The 20,199-nt window shown below is 41.8% G+C and overlaps 1 protein-coding gene across 1 annotated transcript in view; it reads left to right on the top strand.

The window, feature by feature from the left end:
- MAS1 (MAS1 proto-oncogene, G protein-coupled receptor) overlaps window positions 1-20,199 on the top strand; it is a 36,196-nt gene extending 15,997 nt beyond the window's left edge. The window contains exon 2 of the mRNA XM_080390581.1: window positions 1-20,199. This exon is cut by the window's left edge and continues 15,160 nt beyond it. Within this exon, the coding sequence (XP_080246707.1) occupies window positions 5,077-6,066 (990 nt within the window). The 5' untranslated portion in view covers window positions 1-5,076 and the 3' untranslated portion in view covers window positions 6,067-20,199.

Below are 20,199 nucleotides of genomic sequence, written 5' to 3'. Positions count from 1 at the left end.
GGTGCGGCTCAAGTCAGGAGTGGGAACATCTCCAAATCCTCCCATGCTTCACGACAGTCAGCCCATGAAGTTACCTGTAAACAGATCCCCTAACCTGCCACTGGTCTGGGCAACATGGGAATGGGCCAGACATCTCACTTTGCTTCCAGAGATTTCCAGAGCCCTGCACACCATTTTTGGGCTAGTCTGAGCCTAGCTTTCTATCCGCTATTTACCTTCTCGCCAGCCATTTCAGAGCAGAACCTAAAAAGCATGAATCATTAGAAAACATCTCTGACAAAGGATAGAAAAGTAATCTGAAAACAGCTGTACCAAACTGTTTTAGGGGCCGGTATGGTCCCAACAGCAGCTATAAGCTGCCCACCTCTCCCTAGCTGCCTTAGCCTTGCCTCAGATAAGGTTCTTTGCATGTTCTCAGAGTACACTGAGCTTTCAGGCCCTCTGCCGCAGGCCCTAAATCTACTTTCATAAACAACATGTGGCAGGTCTTAACCACCCAGAAAGAAGTATGATTAATTCACCTCTACCAGCCTGCCAAAATCTCTCAGCAGGGTTTCAGGATTAAGCTATTCCACACTGTTCCCATAAAAACACAATCCTACAATTGCCATTAACAGGATTTTACAACTGGCCTTATAACAACTGAGCAGCCTCCTAACCCCGATTCTGGACTTAGTCTTCTTAGTCTTTATCTTCTTTTTTCTTGAATCTTAACTCCTACCTTAACCTTACTTTTAACTGTGAGCAGATGACCCATGCTGGCCCCAAAACTAGCTGGTGACATGTATGTGCACCTTCTTCGCAGAAGTCAACAATAAATCCAGTTCTCATGACTGTTGCCTACAAAACACAGTCCACCAATTCCCACCCTTAAGGGAACTGGGCATACACTAGGATCATGGCTGATAGGAGTAGGACAAAAGCTGTATAGCAAGTTCTGTGGTGGGTTTTGGGTTTAGGGTGAGACCAGCTCTTCATTCTGCACTCCTCTGGAACCTAAGCCCAACTCCTAACCTTTGTTTGAGCTAAGTAATTATGGAACAACTTTTAGCTGGAAAGTGGTAATAACTGAATGACCATCAGGAAAAATTGCACTGCCTGAAAGTGCTGCCAAAGCTCATCCCTTAGGGGTTTTTGTTATGGGTCATGTAAGCATATAATTAGGAGCTCTGATTCACAGGCACATAAAGGCTCTGTTATAAACTGTCACCTGTATCAACCACATGAACCTCTCTAATTTGGTTTATAAAACCTAGGTTGTTGGGTTGTGTTTAATGAATGAATTGCGTGTTCTTTTCAGGTTGTCTTCTGCTTCCAGGAATTGAAGATATAAGAATATGAAATTATTCAAAGGTTCAAAGCAAAATGATAAAAAGGTAACGCTGAGCTTTGTACATACATGGTATTTGAAAGTGTTAGTACATTCAGTTTACATCCACTGCAAAGCTGCTCTGTCCCGCTAGGTTAGTATCTCAGAGAAAAGTTTTAGGATAAATTATCATTCATGTCACATCTTGCTGTATATTCAGATTAGATTGAAATTAACAGAGTAACTATATTTTCCATCACATCTTTATTGCCAATACTAATTTCTAGTCCCAAGACTTGCTGGGTTTCCATGCTTTGTTATTGTAGCCACCTTGTTCAATATCTGAATAGTTAAGCTGATTCAGAAATAGCATTCCATCTCTCGGCAGCATCTGATACAAACACTCCAACAGCTGCCAGGCAAGGGTCACCCTGTGCTATTCAACCTTCCTGTTAGTCCTGAAGTCACCAAGGATAAGTTTGTGAGCTATTTCCCTCAAGACCTGGTTTCATTCTGCTGCCCTGGCCACGTAGATGATGACTGCTGGTGCCCCAGGGACCAGTCAGGAAGGAGGTGCTCTGTGTGTGTGACAGATATATCACAAACCACCTGTCCTGTGGAGACACAGAGGCCAGAGCATCCCTGATTTTGGATTGCATTCGTGCAGTAGGCTACGAACCCAGGTACCTGGTCAATCTTGAAATGTTAGCCTATTCCTACAGTGACCCTTCTCATTACTCGTATGCATATTTCGTTTTATGGGAAAGGAACAGGTTTTTTTCTTTTTCAGAAGTAGCTTGAAATGTTTGGTCGCATAGCTGTTGAACGTAAGGTAGATTATGACTTAAGCCAGCAAAAAGCAATTAGAAGTTGTTTTATTTCACTCTGGTTCTTTCCTAACTTTATTCTGACCCTCCCTTTGGGGTCATTTATTTTTCACATTAGTTAGTACTTTTTCCCATTTGGGGATTTGGTAGTTTTAGTGAAACATCTAAAGGAGAAGACCAAGCAAACTCTCTCCTTTTTTGGCTAAGAATGTTTGTTCTGCTAATATCTGAATATAAAAACAACCTAATACTTGGGGCAAAAGCAGGGGACATCCTCAGGGGACCTTTCAAAGAGTTTATCTGCCCCTAGGCCTGTTTGAACTTTTCAGGGGAGACTGTTTAAATCTCAAGAATGGATTTTTTTTTTTGGTAGAATAATCTCAAGATACAGTTTTTACCAAAAGGAATGGACGTATAAGACTAACACAATGATGTGGCTGTTTTCTTTGCTCTGTGATTTGTTTCTTTCCATGTATTTTCTTCAGTCTGTGAATTAGTTTCCTTCCTTTTCTTTCTTTTTCTTTCTCTTTCCTTCCTTTTCTCTCTCTTTCTATCTTTTTTGTCTTTCATGCTCCCTCTCTGTCCCTCTCACTTTCTTGTTTTCTCATATTTAAAACATGTAAGACAAACTTACGAATCAACTTGTATTATTTTAGATGGCCTGTGGTGGCACAGTTCTAAATTGAGATTTTTCCTTCAGATCTTATCATCCCCAAATAGATTTCCTACTCACTTCACATTTGTTTGTTTAAACTATGTCTCCTGGTATTGTGGCAGCTCAGGACAACTTTCCGTATACTGCCATTCAGTTCCCACAAGAGTTAACTCCCAGGCTTTCAGCTAGATGACTCGCTAGTTACTGAGTGATGCCATTTGAAGCACAGCCTCAGATGATGAGCCTGGGGCCCTTTATTTGGCATGCCTCAGCCATCTGGAGCAATGGGAGAGCTGCACACTTGTGTTTGAGGGAGTCATGGTCAGAGTCTCTATTTGCTCCCCCTCTCGCCAAAAGCAAATGGTTGGAGAAGGTAAACTTCAGCTTCTTCAAGGAAGTTCTTCAACAACTTCAGGGAAATCTGAACAGACCATGGATGTATCTGGAAGGAGAGGATCCTTTCCATTCTCATCTCTGAATGCTGCCATGTTGGAATGACCTTGGTAAGTCCAAAACTTTTTCCTCTTTGTTTTACTGTCCAGAGGTAAATACTCCATTGATACAGAGATACAGAACAGAACTTTCTTGAGTCTTTTCATACTTTTGAGTCTTTTTTTCATACTTGAGTCTTTTAATTCTGTTTTTCCTTTCCTATTTGTTTTAACTCTTGAAGTAGATAGCTTCACCTCTCCTTTCCTTCTGTGAAGCTTTACTAACTACGCTTCCAGCAGCACTGTGTTTGAACACCTTTCTGCATTTTTTGCAGAACACTGCTTTTGGGAGGCTTGCCACTCATTCTGATCACTACATTTACTTGTTGCACTCACTGTCTCCCACTACCCACTTCTCTATCACATTTCCAGCTATGTTGTTTATTCCTTCTGACTGGGTCTTAGAGGGTGGCATGGTCAACATACAGGTGGGATCATCATTTTTGTGCAGGTTTAAATGCCAGTAAGCCCTGAGGCTTCCCGGGTTGTTTACTGAATGCTCTTTTTTAGACTGTGATATCCTATCTTAAGAATCTGTTTTGAACCCAGGAAGCCCAAGGCTCATGAGTGAAAATTTATGACTGGGGTGAATGGTTGTGTTTAAATAAACATTGCAAAAGTTGCTCCAGTAAAACTTCTTTACCTTGCATTTGACGTTCTTAATTGCTTGAGGAGCTGGGTAAATTCTCATTATGGCATGTTAATGAACAAGGCTGCTTATATGGATGAACCAAGTCAGCTGGACAAGCTTATTGTCAACAGTTGGTGCCCTGTTAACATCAGTAAATTGGCAAGGGTCCTGAATGTATCATCACAGGGGCAGCCGGGAAGTTAACAGGGAAGGGGGCATGAAATATTCATATGAAAATCAGCTGAAGCCAATGCTGCTAATTCTCTGTCATGAGATAAAAGGAGACATACAAAAGGAGAACTTGTTCCATGACTCAGAAAAACACCAGTTAAAACCATTACAACAATGGCAGGGAACCTTGGCAATTACTTCTCCTTGTGATGGGTTGGATTCGTAATGTTTGCAGGATATTTGCAGTTGTGCTAAGTGTTCAGAGTGTGTAAACATGGTTAAATTATGTTATGCTATGATAAATGACGCTTGAAGCTGGTAAAAAAAGACTGTCTCAAAACAGTGGCATTTTGCCTTGCCTTTACCTCTGTACTTGGAGGGAAAACAATGCTGAGTAACTACATATTATTTTTACTTACTTTATTAAAGCCCTTCCTGGAAAAGTGATGTTGGTATCATTTTTTTTTTTTAAAAAAACCAATAAAAAAACCTCTTATGAGCCAAATTCACTTGAAAATACACATGTGTAACTTAAAATTAATGTCATTAGCTTCAACGGGAGCTGAATAGATCTGTCTGGGAACAATTTAGGGCTCTAACAAGAACCACCAATGCTATTTGTGAGCACTGTGTCATGAAAGTTTGCAGTGTGATGGAGACAATGCTTGTCCAAAAGCTCTTTCAGAGTATCTCTTTCACTGTGGTTCAGCACTCATAAGCTGAACCCTAAGAGAAGAAAGCTCAGGATTTCTGCTAGCCTGATGAGCTTAGCAATGCTTAACATTGCCAAGACTAGTTCCAACTGGGTTTCAGCTAGCATCAGTATATCCAGGCTGGTTTTCCTTTCGCTAAGGCTTTCAGCTATGACCAGAAATTGAGGGTCCACAGAACAGAAATAAAAGGGGGAGGGGAGGAGCACAAAATGCTCACAGTATATTTTTATACATATTTACAGAAGGAAGAGCTGTGCTATCCAAACTTGAGCTTTCCCCATGGATGAGTCAAACATAACGTTTCATCCCAGCGAAGGCACAGAGAACATCTCAATGCACAGAAACATTTCTACACAGGAAAGGGTCTGGGAGATATTGACCCCACTTTGGGTAATTATGATCATCTCCTTCCTGGGTTTTTGTGAAAATGGAATTGTCCTCTGGTGCCTCTGCTTCCAGATCAAAAGAAACCCATTCACTGCGTACATCACACACCTGTCCATTGCCGATATCTCCTTACTGCTTTGTACCTTTATTCTGTCAATTGAGTACATTGCTGGGTTTGGATTCGCGTATGGTTTTTACTATTATATAACCACCACGCTATCTATTGTCTTCCTTCTTGGATATAATACTGGTCTCTATCTCCTGACAGCCATAAGTATTGAGAGGTGTCTGTCTATTGTTTACCCCATCTGGTACCGATGCCACCGGTCACAGCACCAATCGGCAATTGTCTGTGCAATTCTGTGGACTCTGTCTTTTCTAATGACGGTAGCCGAATACTTAACATGCAAAGATGATTCAATGAAGGAACAATTCGACAATGGCAACCATTGCCAAGCACTGCTCGTCTTCACATGGATCCTGACTTTCATGATCTTCATTCCTCTAATGATTCTGTCCAGCCTGATCTTGGTTATCAGGATTCATCGTAACTCCCTGAGACCTCATTCATCAAAGCTCTACATCATCATTGTGGCCACAGTCATTGTCTTCCTCATCTTTGCCATGCCTATGAGGCTGTTGTATCTTCTGAATTACCACCACTGGTCGTCTTTGCTCAGCCAGCAGAACCATGTCACCGTTGTTCTCTCCACAGTTAACAGTAGCATCAACCCCCTTGTTTACTTCTTCGTAGGAAGCAGCAAGAAGAAGAGGTTCAAGGAGAGCCTCAAAGTGGTTCTTAGTAGAGCACTTGCTGATGGGTTGCGGCCGAGAAGCCAGGAAGTTGGCATGAGTTTGGATATAGCTGAAACAATTTTCTAATTGGAATTATTTTCTAATAATTGGACTTGAAAGGTTTAGTAAACCACTGCAAAACTAAAAGTATTTGTCTTCCGTAGAATGTAAAAAGTAGTGGTGAAATGGTACTATTAACTTTGGTGGTTGAGCAATGGAAAAATATGGACTAGAATAAAGTTAACTTTTATATGTATTTTCTTAATTATTCAAACACATGCTACATCCTGATGTGACTATGTCAGTCAAAGATACCACAGTGGAAAAGAGACAGGCCAACAGAGAATACAAAAAAAGGACACTGAAATATGTTATAAATAGTGTGACATTTATACAAGCACTGAGCACCCATAAATGCTATTGAAGTCATCAGGGCCTGTGTGTATTTGCATTTTTAAAAGTCAAACCCCCTAAACACAGGATTTACGTTACATCCTGGGATTTAGTTTCAACTGTTTCCAGCTTGTTTAATTGCACAAAAGAGCTGCTCCCGGGGGGAAACAGAGGAAGAAATCCACGTATGAGAGTAAGTCCCCATACATACCCAAGAACATATGGTGTAGCTTTGGTCTAAGCAAGACGTTTAAGTATATATTAAATGGTCAAGTTCCTCTGTGGTTAAGTGGCTACTTCAGAGTCTGTTTTCAAAGTATATGTTGTGTAATTTCTAGTGACATCAGCATTTCTCTGAGTCCTTGGATAATTTGGTACCTGGCACACAGGAGTAGCTGGAAATATAGGGATGTGGTCAACTCACAAAGGGCTTTTGCTCTAATTCTGTTGGGGCTGGCTTACCCCCAAAATGTCTGTGTTCCTGCAGGATTAGTTATTCAAAGACTCAATGAGAAAGTCAGTCCCAACACTTGCTGTCCCAGCCACTCAGTATTTAGTTGTTCTCTGGAGAATATATATTCCCTGTATGTTATGTTTGTTTTATAACAATCAGTTTTGGATAAACAGAAAAAAAGAAAGGTGCTTCACACAGTGCACAACTAGGGCTACACTGCAGCCACACTGTTCCAGCTGACTGCCCTCTTCTGTTGTACACAAGGGTATCAGGGCTGGTGTTTACTTGTAGAGTTTAATTCCCAGGGCCACTCACCCAGCTACAGTCAAGCTGCAGAGCACAGAAGAAAAAGGCAAGCAGAGGACGGGCCTATGTCAGATTTATCACATGGACAGAGAATATGGGGGGTCTGGGCAGTGAGAGAGCTGTGGCACTTTCAAAAGAGATGTCTGGGAGTTGCATTTGCTTCTGGTCCCTATGGAACTCCAGATTCAGCAGGAACTGAAACCTCCTGCCACAGGCAGAAGCAGCATCTTCAGCTTCCCGCCAAGTTTCCATTGGCACACTTAATAGCTAACTGGGGAAAGAAAAATACAACCTACCCCTCCTTTGTTGAAAGATTGCCAGTCCTAGAATAAGGAAGATGGTAGGTTAAGACTGAGGACTGGATGGGAATTCACATAGAGAAGAGATCTCAGAAGGATAAATATTCCTTCTATGCATGTGCTCCTTTCTCCTTACATTGAAGTGTTGCAGTATGTCATTGCAGAAAAGATTCAGGAAAAGGAAGAGGTTACCCTTATATCTTCCTAATTCCCTCACTCCATCAAAAACTGTATCTATGACAGCCCCTCTACTTGTCCCAGTTTTTGTCTTTGAAACTCCAGTCCCAGCCTAGCCACCTCTATTGATCCAGGTGGGAGACGAGTGTAGTCTGCTTCTCTCTTAGGGCAGTTTCCTACGGTACTACTGGAACAACAAATCAGCAGAGCAGCTCCACGTTGCCGATGCTGAGTACAGGATATGGCAAGCAGGTCTGTAAGAGACCCTGGGAGGGTCATGGGGAATGAGCGTGTGTGATGTCCACGCACATGTGGCATTTGTGTGAATGCACCTGCTGGGGGCTGGTCGGGGAATTTTTCCACACTGATTCATACTGTCAACTGGCATATTAGGGTCGATCTAGCCCAGAAAAAAAACTTTAGACTCTTCTCTAAAGCCATTCCCTACCCTTACCACATGGAGAACCAGAGAAAGGGGAAAGCTGCAGGAAACATGTTCAAAACATGCTTCCACTGTAACCACGCATGTAACCCAGTTCTCTCAAAGTGATTCGGTTGAATCAAGGCATGTTACCTACAGTGCTGGAACATCCCCAGATTATTATGACAGATTTGGGTTAAGGATGAGTATGCATGCATCCAGGGTGGTAGATCTGAAGAGGCAATAATATGCAGCAGGGCGATTTGGATGTTCATGAGCTGAATAGGTGCTCTAGTGCTTTTAGCTTCTTACCCCTTTGCACTTATGTCTGGCCATGTCCTCAAATGTTTCAGAGTTTGGACAACTGTCCATAGATCAGTTCACAGAGCAGACAAAATTAACATTCAGCGAGATGAACATCCAGAAGTCTGAGTAAGAACGAACAGCTAGCAGTTGAAAAATGATTAATGTTTCCCCGTCCACAGATAAAAATATCTTAGGGATGTTCTTTGTTCTTTATCACAGCACCTGATGACTCTTCTCTGTGCAGACAGGCTGCAGTACAAGGGGAACTGATAAGCACATTATGATTAAAAAAACAACAGGGAAAACGTGACACTTCATTTGTTGCACAACAAGAATGTAATTCTCCACCAGCTTACATTTTTAAAAATGATTTGCATCTGTGGGAGAGGGTGAAATAACCCTGTGGATCAGGTGGTGTTAATAAGCACTTTGCAGTACTGCAGAACAGGAAAGATTGTCTTGTGGGTAATGTACTAGCCATGGAGTTTAGACACGTGGGTTCTGTTTTAATGCAGTCATGGCATCTAATTTTTCTGTCCCTCCATTTCCTGCCTATAAAATGAGGATTATATTATTTTGTTTCCAGTGTTGTGCCTTCACATTTACTCTACAGACACTTCAGAACAGCAGCTATGCCTTGATTGTCTCTTGTAATGTCCGGGGCAAAAAGGACTTAATTTTGCTGTGTAGTCAAGACAAGTAATATTCAGGGAAGAAATGCCCAGTATATTAGTTAGTTTATTAAAACTCTCTTTACCACAATCCTGTTCTAACTGATACTAATGAATGTTGTGAGATATAAGAGTGTGGTCAGAAATGCAGAAAGTCACTTGCCTTGGCATAGCACAGAGGTTTTTTGCTGTTGTATCTACTCCCTGGGTGGAGAGGATGACATAGGGCAGGTTGCTATACGCGTTTGGGCCCAAAACAATGCAGTGAGTTTGTGCGGCAGCTTTCCTCTGTAACTCAAGGACTTTGTGAATGATCCTTGTGACAGGGAGGGCAGACGGGTGAGGAAGAACATACTAGTCAGTTTATGTCTAGCCTGGAGCTCAGCCTGGGAAATCCTCAAAAGGAAGCTAAAATACTTGCTAGTTGTGCTGGTTGCTGACATAGAACCCCCTCTTGCTCCCTTTCCTAACATAAGAACAATCTACAAGTGCACAGGATTTCCTGATGTAATGCCTTGGGTCACTTCTGAGGGGAGGATAGGAGAGACAGTTCAATTGCAGGGTCTTCCAAAGAATCCTAGACAGATGTCCAGCAAGGTCCTAGGTAATTTCATCCTCCAGGAGCCTGGGATGCTTGGCTCTGTACGCACCTGGGAGAGCCTCCTTCCCAAGTCCTCCCACTCTGCCAGTCTCAGGGGGAGGGTGATCCACACACTGGGGTTTGTGAGCAGGGAGATTCAGTACAAGGGATCGCATATGACTCTTCGAGTTCCTCACATCCTGGATGCCTGAAGAGATGGTGCCTGGAGAGACTGTTTGAATCCTTAGTGACTTTCACCCTCAATATTCTGCAATCCTTTCCCTGCACTGCTTTTTTAACCTGCCAATACCCACAGCCCTTAGCCTGTTATGCTAGACGTAGACTATGTACTCCAGTCCTGGTGGTGGGGTGTACTGTCCTTTGGTACCCCCAGTGGGTATCTGGGTGAAACCTAGTTGGGTGCCCAGCTCTCCTTCCCCAGCAGAAATGCCAGCTTCCCAGAAGAAATGCCAGCTGCTGCCTGCAGCTTTCAGTTACTCCTTTAGTTCAAGCGGCGGTATTCATAGCTCGCTGATGTTGCAGTGATGATATGGGTCAGAAGAGGGTATTCTCAGATAGTACCTAGGTCAAGGGAAAGCAGAAAATTGGTGTGAGCTTGCATGCAACTGCCATACTATGCTGCCTGGCATGTGTGTACTTTGCTGCTTCTCTTCCTAACTCCATGCAGAAATCACTTATTCAAATCCACTCCTTGGGACTTCTGGCTACCTACGCAACAGAAAGGCCAGTTTGCTTTCCATTTGGTTGCCCAGGTGCTTATGTGATGTCCACATGCAATTATTTTGCTTTTCCAGTTTACTCCTACAAACCTAAAAGATGAAGCACAAGGATCCATATTCAAAGAAAAGTACTGAGGAGCAAAACTCTAAATTCAGGAAGAGGTACTGAAATAAAGTAGCCTGCACAATTCTAATACTTCTGCCTTGCACATAATAATTCAATTTTTAATTATATTATTACAACCTATTTTTTTCCAAACTGGACTCTTGTCTCATTAAATACACAGACTGGACCTGCTGCAGGTAAAGTATTTCTAGAATCCTTTCCGTTGTTTCAGAAATATGGAGAGGAGAGGAAAGGAGAGGAAGTGGACATGGTAGTGTCCGTCTGGCCCCAAATCCTATCCCCAGCAGTGGTCACAAGCAGATGCCTAGAGAGAAGAAGAAACAGGACAAACACATATCACACTTCTTTCTCATCCTCTCCAAGCTTTCAACAGTTATCAGCTCAGAAACTTCCCAGTCTAGAAATCTTTTTATTTGGTAACTTTCAATGGACTTCTCTTTGATAAATACATCTGACCTCCACTGGAGGCCATACAAGTTTTTTATGTCTACAACACTCTTTCACAGCTTAATTAAATGTTTCCTGAAAAATATCCTCCCTTAGGTAGTTTTAAGCTGCCACCACCTAGATCTTTTAATGCCCTTAATTCTTGTATTGGAAAAAACTCATGAACAAGAACAATCTATTCTGATCAACCTGTCTGTGCCACTTGGGATTAAACAGATTTCTCTTGTACCTCCCAAAAGCTATTTCCCCTTCAACTTCCTTCTTTAAAAATAAATCTCCATGCTTTTAAGAAGCTCCTTTATTGACACTGAGTACAATTGTCCATGATTTTGTCACTCCTGCAGGGATCTGGATATATTATAGAAGCTACTGTGCAGCAATGTTTTCACAGTGGCATTTGAACCAGGTCCTATATGCTACTTAGTCAAGTCAGGGGATGCTTTTCTCCTCACCAGCCCCTGCACCAGCCATGGAGAGTCACTGACTATCTGAAGCAGCTGCCTTGGCCCACACTTTGACATGACAGTCACTTTACTGTGAGGTAGCCCCTGCCTTGCATTACTGCCCCATGCACTGCCTTCAGAGCATCTTTGACCTCCCTCAGCACCTTGGCTGGGCAGTTGGTGATGCAGAAAACAACAACAAAATTTTTTTCTTTTCCAACTGAAATGTTAGTCCATAGGTTTGAAATCTAGACTAACATGTTAATTTGTTACATTGTTACTAACATGTAAATTTGGTTTTTATCCCAATCTTTCTCCAATTTGCTGTAATTATTCTATGACTAACACTGTCTACTTGTATTTCCTGTATAGTTTGTACCTTAGTATTTCATGGTCACCTTGAAGGTTTGTCCTCAGTGGTAGGAGAAATAAATTCTTACTTGGATTCTAGTATTCTAACACCACTAAGAAACTAATTTTGGGGTTTGGGTTTGTTTTGTGTTTTTTTGGGTTGGTTTTTTTTTTTTGAGCTGCACACAAAGTGTCTCTGGAATAGCAGTTAACTTTAAGTATTGATCCCTTTAAGAATTTACTTTATGACAAATATGGGCCTTCACAGTTGGACAGTATAGCAAATAAATGGTAATTCTAATAATAAAAAGTAACAGATTGTTGAGGTAAAGAATAAATTAAAATATTTATAGAAGCAAGTATTATTATGTACAAAGAGTCTACGAAGAGATGTAGAACTTTTAACAGCTATGTGCAGAAGATGGAGTGAACACCCTGGTGCCACTGTTCTATCTCAGAAGAAAAAAACATTTGCTTAAATGCATTGGAGGAGGGTGCTTTACGCTCTATGTTGTCTTTGGTCTACCTGGATTTATTTTTTGACTCAAAGAGTGACATATGTGTTTCAGATATAACTTTTAAATGTTATTTATAGGAAAAAAGTTCTCTTTATTACGCGTGAAGATTTTCAGATGAACACATACCCTAAGGTCACTGAAAATACTCAATTACATGGTATAGCAAAGTGTAATTATTTTGGTGAAAATAAATATATACAACCAGTTATTTTTGTTTTGAGTAATTTTGATAATTTTTCCCCTGGGCAAGGCCTAGAAGGGACCTGCCCCTAGCCAAGGGACAGGCTGGGCCAGTCAGACCAGTGTCGGAGCAATGAACAATGTCTCTATTGCTAACCATGGCATGGCTGAGGTCCTCTGTAAATATAGCTCTGTTCGCTAACTATATTCTTTATTATCAGCTCTCTTTTGACTCATTTATCTGTTAGCATACATCTTTTTGACCACAACACTGGCCTCTGTTTCTTAGGAGCCTTCAGTGTTGAGAAACTTTTATCTGTACTTTTCCCTGTCTGGGAAGGTCCCAAAGCATCATTCAGCCACTACATGTGCCATCCTGTGGGTTCTTCCTTGCTTAACCCCTACAGCAGAAGACTTTAAGCCTACAGCACAGCTGTGTTAAGTCCTTAGGCAGTCACAGCAAAATATATGCCATGCATCTCTCATCTTTCTATCCATCCTGAGTTTCCTGCTGTGTACTCTGCTCATACTTCCCTCCAGTCTGATCCTTAGCATAAGACTTGTAAAATTCTGCAGAGACCGGATGCTTCCTACCCTGTCTACTCAGAGTTGCTGCAACCATTACTTTCTTCTCTTGGTCATGTTCATGAGATTGTGTCCCTCCTGTAGCATTTGGATAACAAAACACTGCCAAGAGGATTGAACAAACTTTCAGTACCGCTGCCTATCATCAAACACAGTATCAGTCTCCTCATTATTGCTTTGTGTGAAGCGCCAAGCAGAAAAGACGCAGAAAATCCCTCCAAGTAGTTTTACTGAAGGCTTCAAAGACAAATAAGTGCTAGCACATCAGAAACCAGCAGCTCCTCCAACACCTGTTTGGGAGCCCATGCTCTGAGTCTGGAATGCACATTAGAACATTGCGAAGGTGAAAGTTAAGGCAAATAATACACAAAGAAAACTATTTTCTCTCTTGTGTGGCACAAACCTTCCGTCCTATTTTGGGACAGAACATACATGATATTTCCTACTACTACTTTATTTCAGCTGCTAAGGAAATAACTGTCATGAACTATCAGTATTTATCACTGGTAAATCTTCCATCACAGTTTTTATTCACTTCAGTAAGGGTGAACTGTAAGATTTTTCTTTCCCATGATAACATTTATTATACCTTTAAATTTTGTGTCAGTACCTCAGAAAATGCCAGCAAACTCTTCAAGACAGTTGTCATTCCATGTCGATCTGACGCATATTTCTTAGCACATTCACATTCACATCTACATGTGTTCTGTCCATTTAACTCAGGTTCTGACTGAAAAAAGGTAAGGAAAATCCGGATTACTTCCACTGACTCAGGTGGAGATATTACCAACTCAAAACAGTGCAGTTTGGAGATATTTTTCCTGTCTTGTGATCTACATGGCAATCCATTATTATAATCTAATGTGAATCTTTAATTGAACCATTTCTACAATATTGTTATTTGGCATTAATCCTGTAATGACTTAACCAGGCCTTCATATATACATTGCTATTGCTACTTAATTTTCTTTACCCTATCTTCTTCAGCAACTTGTGAATATAATACATACAGGGAAATGTGGTATCTATTATCAAAGAAACAGATTGTTACTTTTCTTCTAAATGAGTTTATATGTAACCTTATCTCTTATTCTTCTACTTCAGATATCTTAAAATGGTTTACAGACATATGTAATGGAAGTAAAATGCATATGTAGAAGACATTTGATATTGATCTAAACATATTTATGAATGTGGCTACGAAAACAAAAGTGTATACATGAACAGAATATATAAATATATTCTAGCAAGACAGGGCGATAGCAGAATCAACTGAATAATGTATGCCACATATTTTAGCCCTCCACAAATAGCACATTATGCAAGAAATGTCTTGCATAGCTACTTTCCCCTGAGATGAATATAAAGAAAGAAAAAGTAGATTGAGCCTTGATTCTTTAAACAAAACCAGTTTGGTAATTTCTCTGCTGTGTATGAAGTCTCTTAATATTTAAGTGTGATGCTGATGACGGCATTTTCATTTTAGTCTCCTTCAGTTACAAGGGAAAGAGAAGCCACACTACGCAGAGCCAGGAAAAAAGGAGAAATTTATCAGCTATCTTATGACAATCAAGATGCAACAGATGGCAACTTATTGCCATATATAGCACTAACAAATTAGGTGAAGTAACTACTGAATTAAAAAAAGCATCTTATTGTCTCAGAATAAACATACAACATGGTGGAGCAGTAAGTCTTCCAGACGTAAGAAGTTTCATTTATTCACTTCAGCTCCACAAGAGACACCTGCAGGCTTTTGCCACGGCAAGTGGTCTTTATATATTTTGTACCAGCTTGCACTTCTTGCAGCAGAGGAACCACAACTGTTTTCAGCTATGGTAGGTGAGGGAGCATTATCACATCCTTTTGTGCTGAGCTGCAACTAACCATGAGGTAACCATGTTACAGATGAGGTCCCAGCTGCAGGAAAGGGAAACACTTCATCTCCAGAATTTAAAAAGTGATTGGAAAGATCAAGTCACTGGAGAGTAAAACATGATAGATTATCATATTTGGAAAGAGATGGTGATATTTTTTGAGTACATGGGTAATGACAACATATAGCAGCCTGGGAGCTTGCTGACAAATCTAAGTCAGGAGCAGAATAGAGGGAACTGTCAGAAAATAATTCTGAAATAACAAATACATTTGGAGACACTTTCATTTCCAAAGCCTGCCTCGCAAGTGGGGGCTGTGTTTAGTACCACCACACTTACATCTGCTGGTCTGACAGAATGCTCTCTGGGAACACAGTGAGGTCAGAAAGAAGAGGTTTGTGCTGTGTGCCCGTCTGGTATTGGCACAGGTCACAGAACCCCGAAGGATGGTGGCTAGCTCAGAGATGGCCACAAAGAGAAAAGCTTCTGGGAGAACAGACCGAAGTGTGAAGAGCAACACTGAAGTAGAAGTGCCCAGGACTGGGTAACAAGGTTTAAAACACTGAACAGTCTTTCACTCTACATTTACTGTCTTGGTAAGGTGCTTTGAAGTTAAATTGTTTGTGATAAATTTCTAGTAGGTGCTTCAAATGAAACAGGATTAGCAGAGAAATCAAATCATATTACTGTGACATTAAGAAGTTGTGCTAGTGAAATTTCATTGACTACCAATGAAAGTGCCATTGGTTTACTCTGGTGAAGTGATTTATATTTTACAGTTCTTGCTCTGCTTAGTGCAAGTCCACCGAGTAACCTACGCCCTAGCTGGTGAATCAGATCCTTCATCATTATAACACTGAGTTGTCACCCAAGCAAAAATAGCCAAGAGTCATATTTCTTGAAAGCTAGACCAAAGATGTGAAAAGAGACAGAGGAATACAAAAAAGCTGCTATAGACTTGCCTAGGCAATGACTCAAGAACGGCCTTGACTAGGGCCATCTCCTAAGCTACAGTACAGAACAGGGCCCTTTTTAGTGCATACACCACATACAGCATGTAAGGACCTTCCCAACAAGACAAAGATTTCAAATAAAGTCAACGTGTTTAGACCAAGTTGGTATCCTTTTACAGTTTCCTTGAACAATATCAGCTAGGTTAGGAAATGTCACTAATTACCTCTCTAACTGCATTGGGAAGCCTAAACCTAAGTCTGAGAAACAAGATCATCAGACACGGTTTTCCTCAACAGTCTGACTTTAATTTGTTATAAAGCAGGATGACTCATCATAACAAATCAGGAGGTAACCCTTATCAAGAGCTTGCCTTTGAGAACTGCTAGAGGGAAAGAAATACGGAAGAGTATTAGTGGAACAGAAAAGGAAGGAAAAGGAGTAGAAAGAATTAGAGAACTGATGGAAGACTGAATGAACAGCAAAAAGAACAAGGAACATTCAGAAATAATGGAAATGGGTGCAAGATTAGGAAGACTAAAGTTTAGGTTTAGCAAGCAAGAAAAAGGGAAAGACGAGAGAACCACCAGGTGAGCAGTGCCTCTGTGCTTTCTGAAGAACAGTACAGCTCCATGCAAGAGCTTTATGAAGTTTTCACAAAGTACAAAAACATTATTACTTTATTATAGTGTAGCTTACGGACAGCTAGAAATAAACTGTCCAAACCTCACAAAAGAAAGAATTTCCCACAATCCAATATAAAACCAGCTCTGGATTCTGAAAGAGTTTTTGTTCCTGTTTTTTGAAAAGGCAAAGATCAGATACGAGTGTTAAGGGAACAGAACTGAGAGTAACAGTAGAAACAATCTGCCTCTCAGCCAGCCTGCACTGCACAGCTGCTACTGGCCACATGAAGCAAGACTGTGAATCAGAAGAACATGAAATGATGTGACATTTGACACCTGGCAAGTTGTAAAGAAGAATCCTAAAGGCCCAATATATTCATCACCTATTCATGATATGCTGCCTACTGAAAACCATTCATAACTTGGAAGTTTCAGCATGAGTTTCAGGTGTACTGGGATTTACTGCAACTTAACTAGCAGTCGTCATGCTGAGCCTCTGCTGAGGAAAAGGAAAAGGTAAGACTAGGAGATTTCATTTCAGAATATTTTAGCACTGTGCCATGCTAGCCAGTTAGCCGAGATGACACTATCATTAAACATGGGTGGTAAATATTTAAATTATTATTTATAAACGATACTCAGAATTAAACATTCCTGCCTACTTGCAGAACGTAGTTTAGGATACAAAAATGACTGTTGCATAGCTCCCACCAATTTTTATTCCTGTAGATAGCTTTAAACATGGGAGAAATTCCATGGATCTTGAGAGAACCACTGGATCCCCCAGATTATAAAAGTTAAGGAAAATATACAGGAAATGGAAACAGTCACAGGATTGAAATCTGCAAACTTTTACTTTATAATTTTATTTTAAAGGTATTTGTATTTACAATGTATATTTCAGTATTTCTGCAGCTCCATGGCTACCCTTGCTGTGTTGCAACTTTGATTCATTGTTAGGTTGATGCATATGTATTAGTACTGCAGATGAAAGCAGAATTTCTGGGTTTTTTTCCTGTCCAACTGGGATTTTTTTCCTGACATTTCAATGTCTTTCTTGTTAGGTAGTTGTTCACATACTTTTCTCTGTATGCAAAGAAACTGCTCTGAAGTCTCTGAGCCTTGTGCAAATATAGGGGCCTACGCATAGAAAGCAGTATGCAGAATGAAGAATGTAAGTCGTATGAACTCCTTCATTCTTTTGTCAGTAAACCACTGAATTAGCTCTTATCAGATAACTGAAATTACCTGTTTCTGCACTGTCAGGCCCTGACATTGTAGATCTTTATACTCAATGTCAGCAAGGTGAGCAGCCATGTTGTCTTTAGTGGAGTCACATGCTTAAATGTATACAAAATTTGTGTCAGGAATAAAGCTCTCTTTGCAGAAACTCAAGTAGATGATGGAATCAGAAGCTACAGTATGTCTGTCTGCACTGCTGTCTGCAGTGAACTTTCTGGTCATTACATTTTTAATTCAGCTTGGTAAGCAGAGACAGAATTTACCAGTAAGTCTTAGGTATTTGCACTGTTCTGTCTAGAGTGAGTGATGCTGGTACTGCCAGCAGATCAGTAAAGTTTAAAAGACATAAACGCAGAAATAATAGACTTGGTATTCCTTTTGTCTACTGCTTTTGTCTTCTTGTGAGCCTTTGAGTTCGTGTCATCAAGCTTGTCTTTAAATTATACAGGCTGGAGTCTTAAAAGCAGACAACAGGGAACTTTGGGTAATCAGATTTTGAGCTTTAAGGAACCCACTGAAGGCTAAAAAAAAAAAAAAAAGAAAAGAGCAAGAGTTTGCAATAATCCATCATATAGTAATAGAAAACTGCCAAGGGTAACAGCACTTACCCAGTCCTTTTCATTAATTTTTTTCTTAGGTTCTGAACAAAGATTGATTATTGTTTCATGTAACAACTCTCTTTCCAGCACAAAGATTGAAGGTCTTCCTCTCTTCGTCAGCTGAGAACATTGCTGTTAGGTTACGCTGTGATACCTCTAAAAGCTAAGTTGCCACTACAGGTTAACAGGCCAACAAATATGGTCCATTTCTTTACCCGCTTTCTCTTCCTGCTTTGCACTTGTAGCAGGATTCATTGCTTCACCAAGATGCTACAATTGCTAAACCAGCAGAAAACTATTCCTTTTTTTTTTTCAGCAGGTGATTTTTTTTCTGTTGGACCAATGAGTTGAATTTTGCTGAGCAGCTTTACACAAGTACCAGCACATCTTGTGCAAGCATACAGGTAGAGGGGACTGGGGGCTGAAGCTGTGTGGCAGCTGGGAACAACTGTCTTGACTTGAGCTGTAACTTCTGGCTTCTCTGGTCGCATAAAATTTTGCAGGAACTAAAGTTGATCATACTGGGGGCCTCCTCCCCCTGCAGCACCAGCTGTGCCTTCCTCTCCCCCTTTGTGAGCTTGTGTCAGTGTTTGTGCAGTGAGCCAAGTAAGTCAGGCAACTAGTACAGCTTAAAACTTACACAGAACAATGAAAATAATGTTAGCTTTCAGCCAGATCAGCACCTTTAGCCAGCTGACTGCCCTGCTGCAGAACTAATGTTACTGAAAACAAGGGAAGTGGAATATGTAACTGATGGAAAGCAGGAGGAAAGGAGCAGATCACAGCAGCCTGGAATCAGGCTAAACTGCCATAGGGGCAGATCTTCAGTGCTGTCTTACTCCTTTGGATGCTAGGGAACAGGGCAAGAAAAACAGAAACTATTTCAGTTGTAGGCTTTTTGCATTTCTTTCTGCAAATGACTTCTGTAAAGCATTCCTAGTTTGTGAACAGAATTTCTTCATACAAGCAACACAGCTGTTTAAAGAGCGTAATTTCTAGTTTCTTTTATTCTCCCCACTGTTCCTGCTCTCAAAGGTGCTTTTCTTAGCTGCAGTTTCATAAAAATTACATGCCAAGTCCCACTCCTGAATCTTAAGCACTGTGTAGTTAAAATTTCCTAAATCCCAGAAATAATCTATTATACAAACTCTGGGCCAGCTGGCTCTTCTCAGGAGCCTAGGAGGCAGAGGTGGTAGGACAGTATGTTCCACCTCCCCCTGACAAGGCCGCTGCCTTGCGAAAGCCCCTTCACGCCTTCAGTTTGAAACGGGGAGAATTTCCACACCGTGCCAGCTTTCCTGCCGTAGTAGTAATTCTATATATAGAATATATATAACGGCGTCCCTGTGATTGCCTCCATCCCTAATGGCTTTAGTTTCCCGGTCTCTCCCAAGACTTCACAGCACATTTTGAGTAACTGAAACCCCGCACCGCACAGCGTGTCTCCCGCTCGGCCACCACGGCACGCCCCACAGGGTGAACCGCTGCACACCCCGCGCCCCCCAAAGGGCTGCCCGCCGCCGGGCACAGCACAAGGCCCTGAATCCCCTTCCCGGCAGCAGCCAGCAGGGCCCGACGCCGGCGTGCCCCGGGAGGGATGACCCGTCCCCGCAGCCGCCCGTGCGGCAGCCGAGGAGGGCGGCGGGGCTGAGGCAGGCGCGGGGGACGCTGAGGGAGGGCATCCTGCTTCCCGGGAGCGGGCAGCGGGGGCGCCGCACGCTGCCGGCCCTCACGCACCCGCCCGCCTCACGGGCCGGGCCGCGGCGCAGCGCTGAGTCCGCGTAACGGGCGCGCCGGGCACGTGCGGAGCCGGGGGTGGGATGCGGGTGTGGGGGGCGGCGGGAGGCTCCGCCCACCCCGCGGCAGCCGAGGGGGGCGCATCATGTGAGCGCCGCGCCCGCACATGACGGCGGTCACATGACCGGGA

Source organism: Falco punctatus (genome assembly GCF_963210335.1).
Source record: "Falco punctatus genome assembly, chromosome: 5".
Taxonomy (NCBI): domain Eukaryota; kingdom Metazoa; phylum Chordata; class Aves; order Falconiformes; family Falconidae; genus Falco; species Falco punctatus.
The sequence above is the reverse complement of the archived record's forward strand: the minus strand, read 5'-3'. Positions and strand labels throughout refer to the sequence as shown.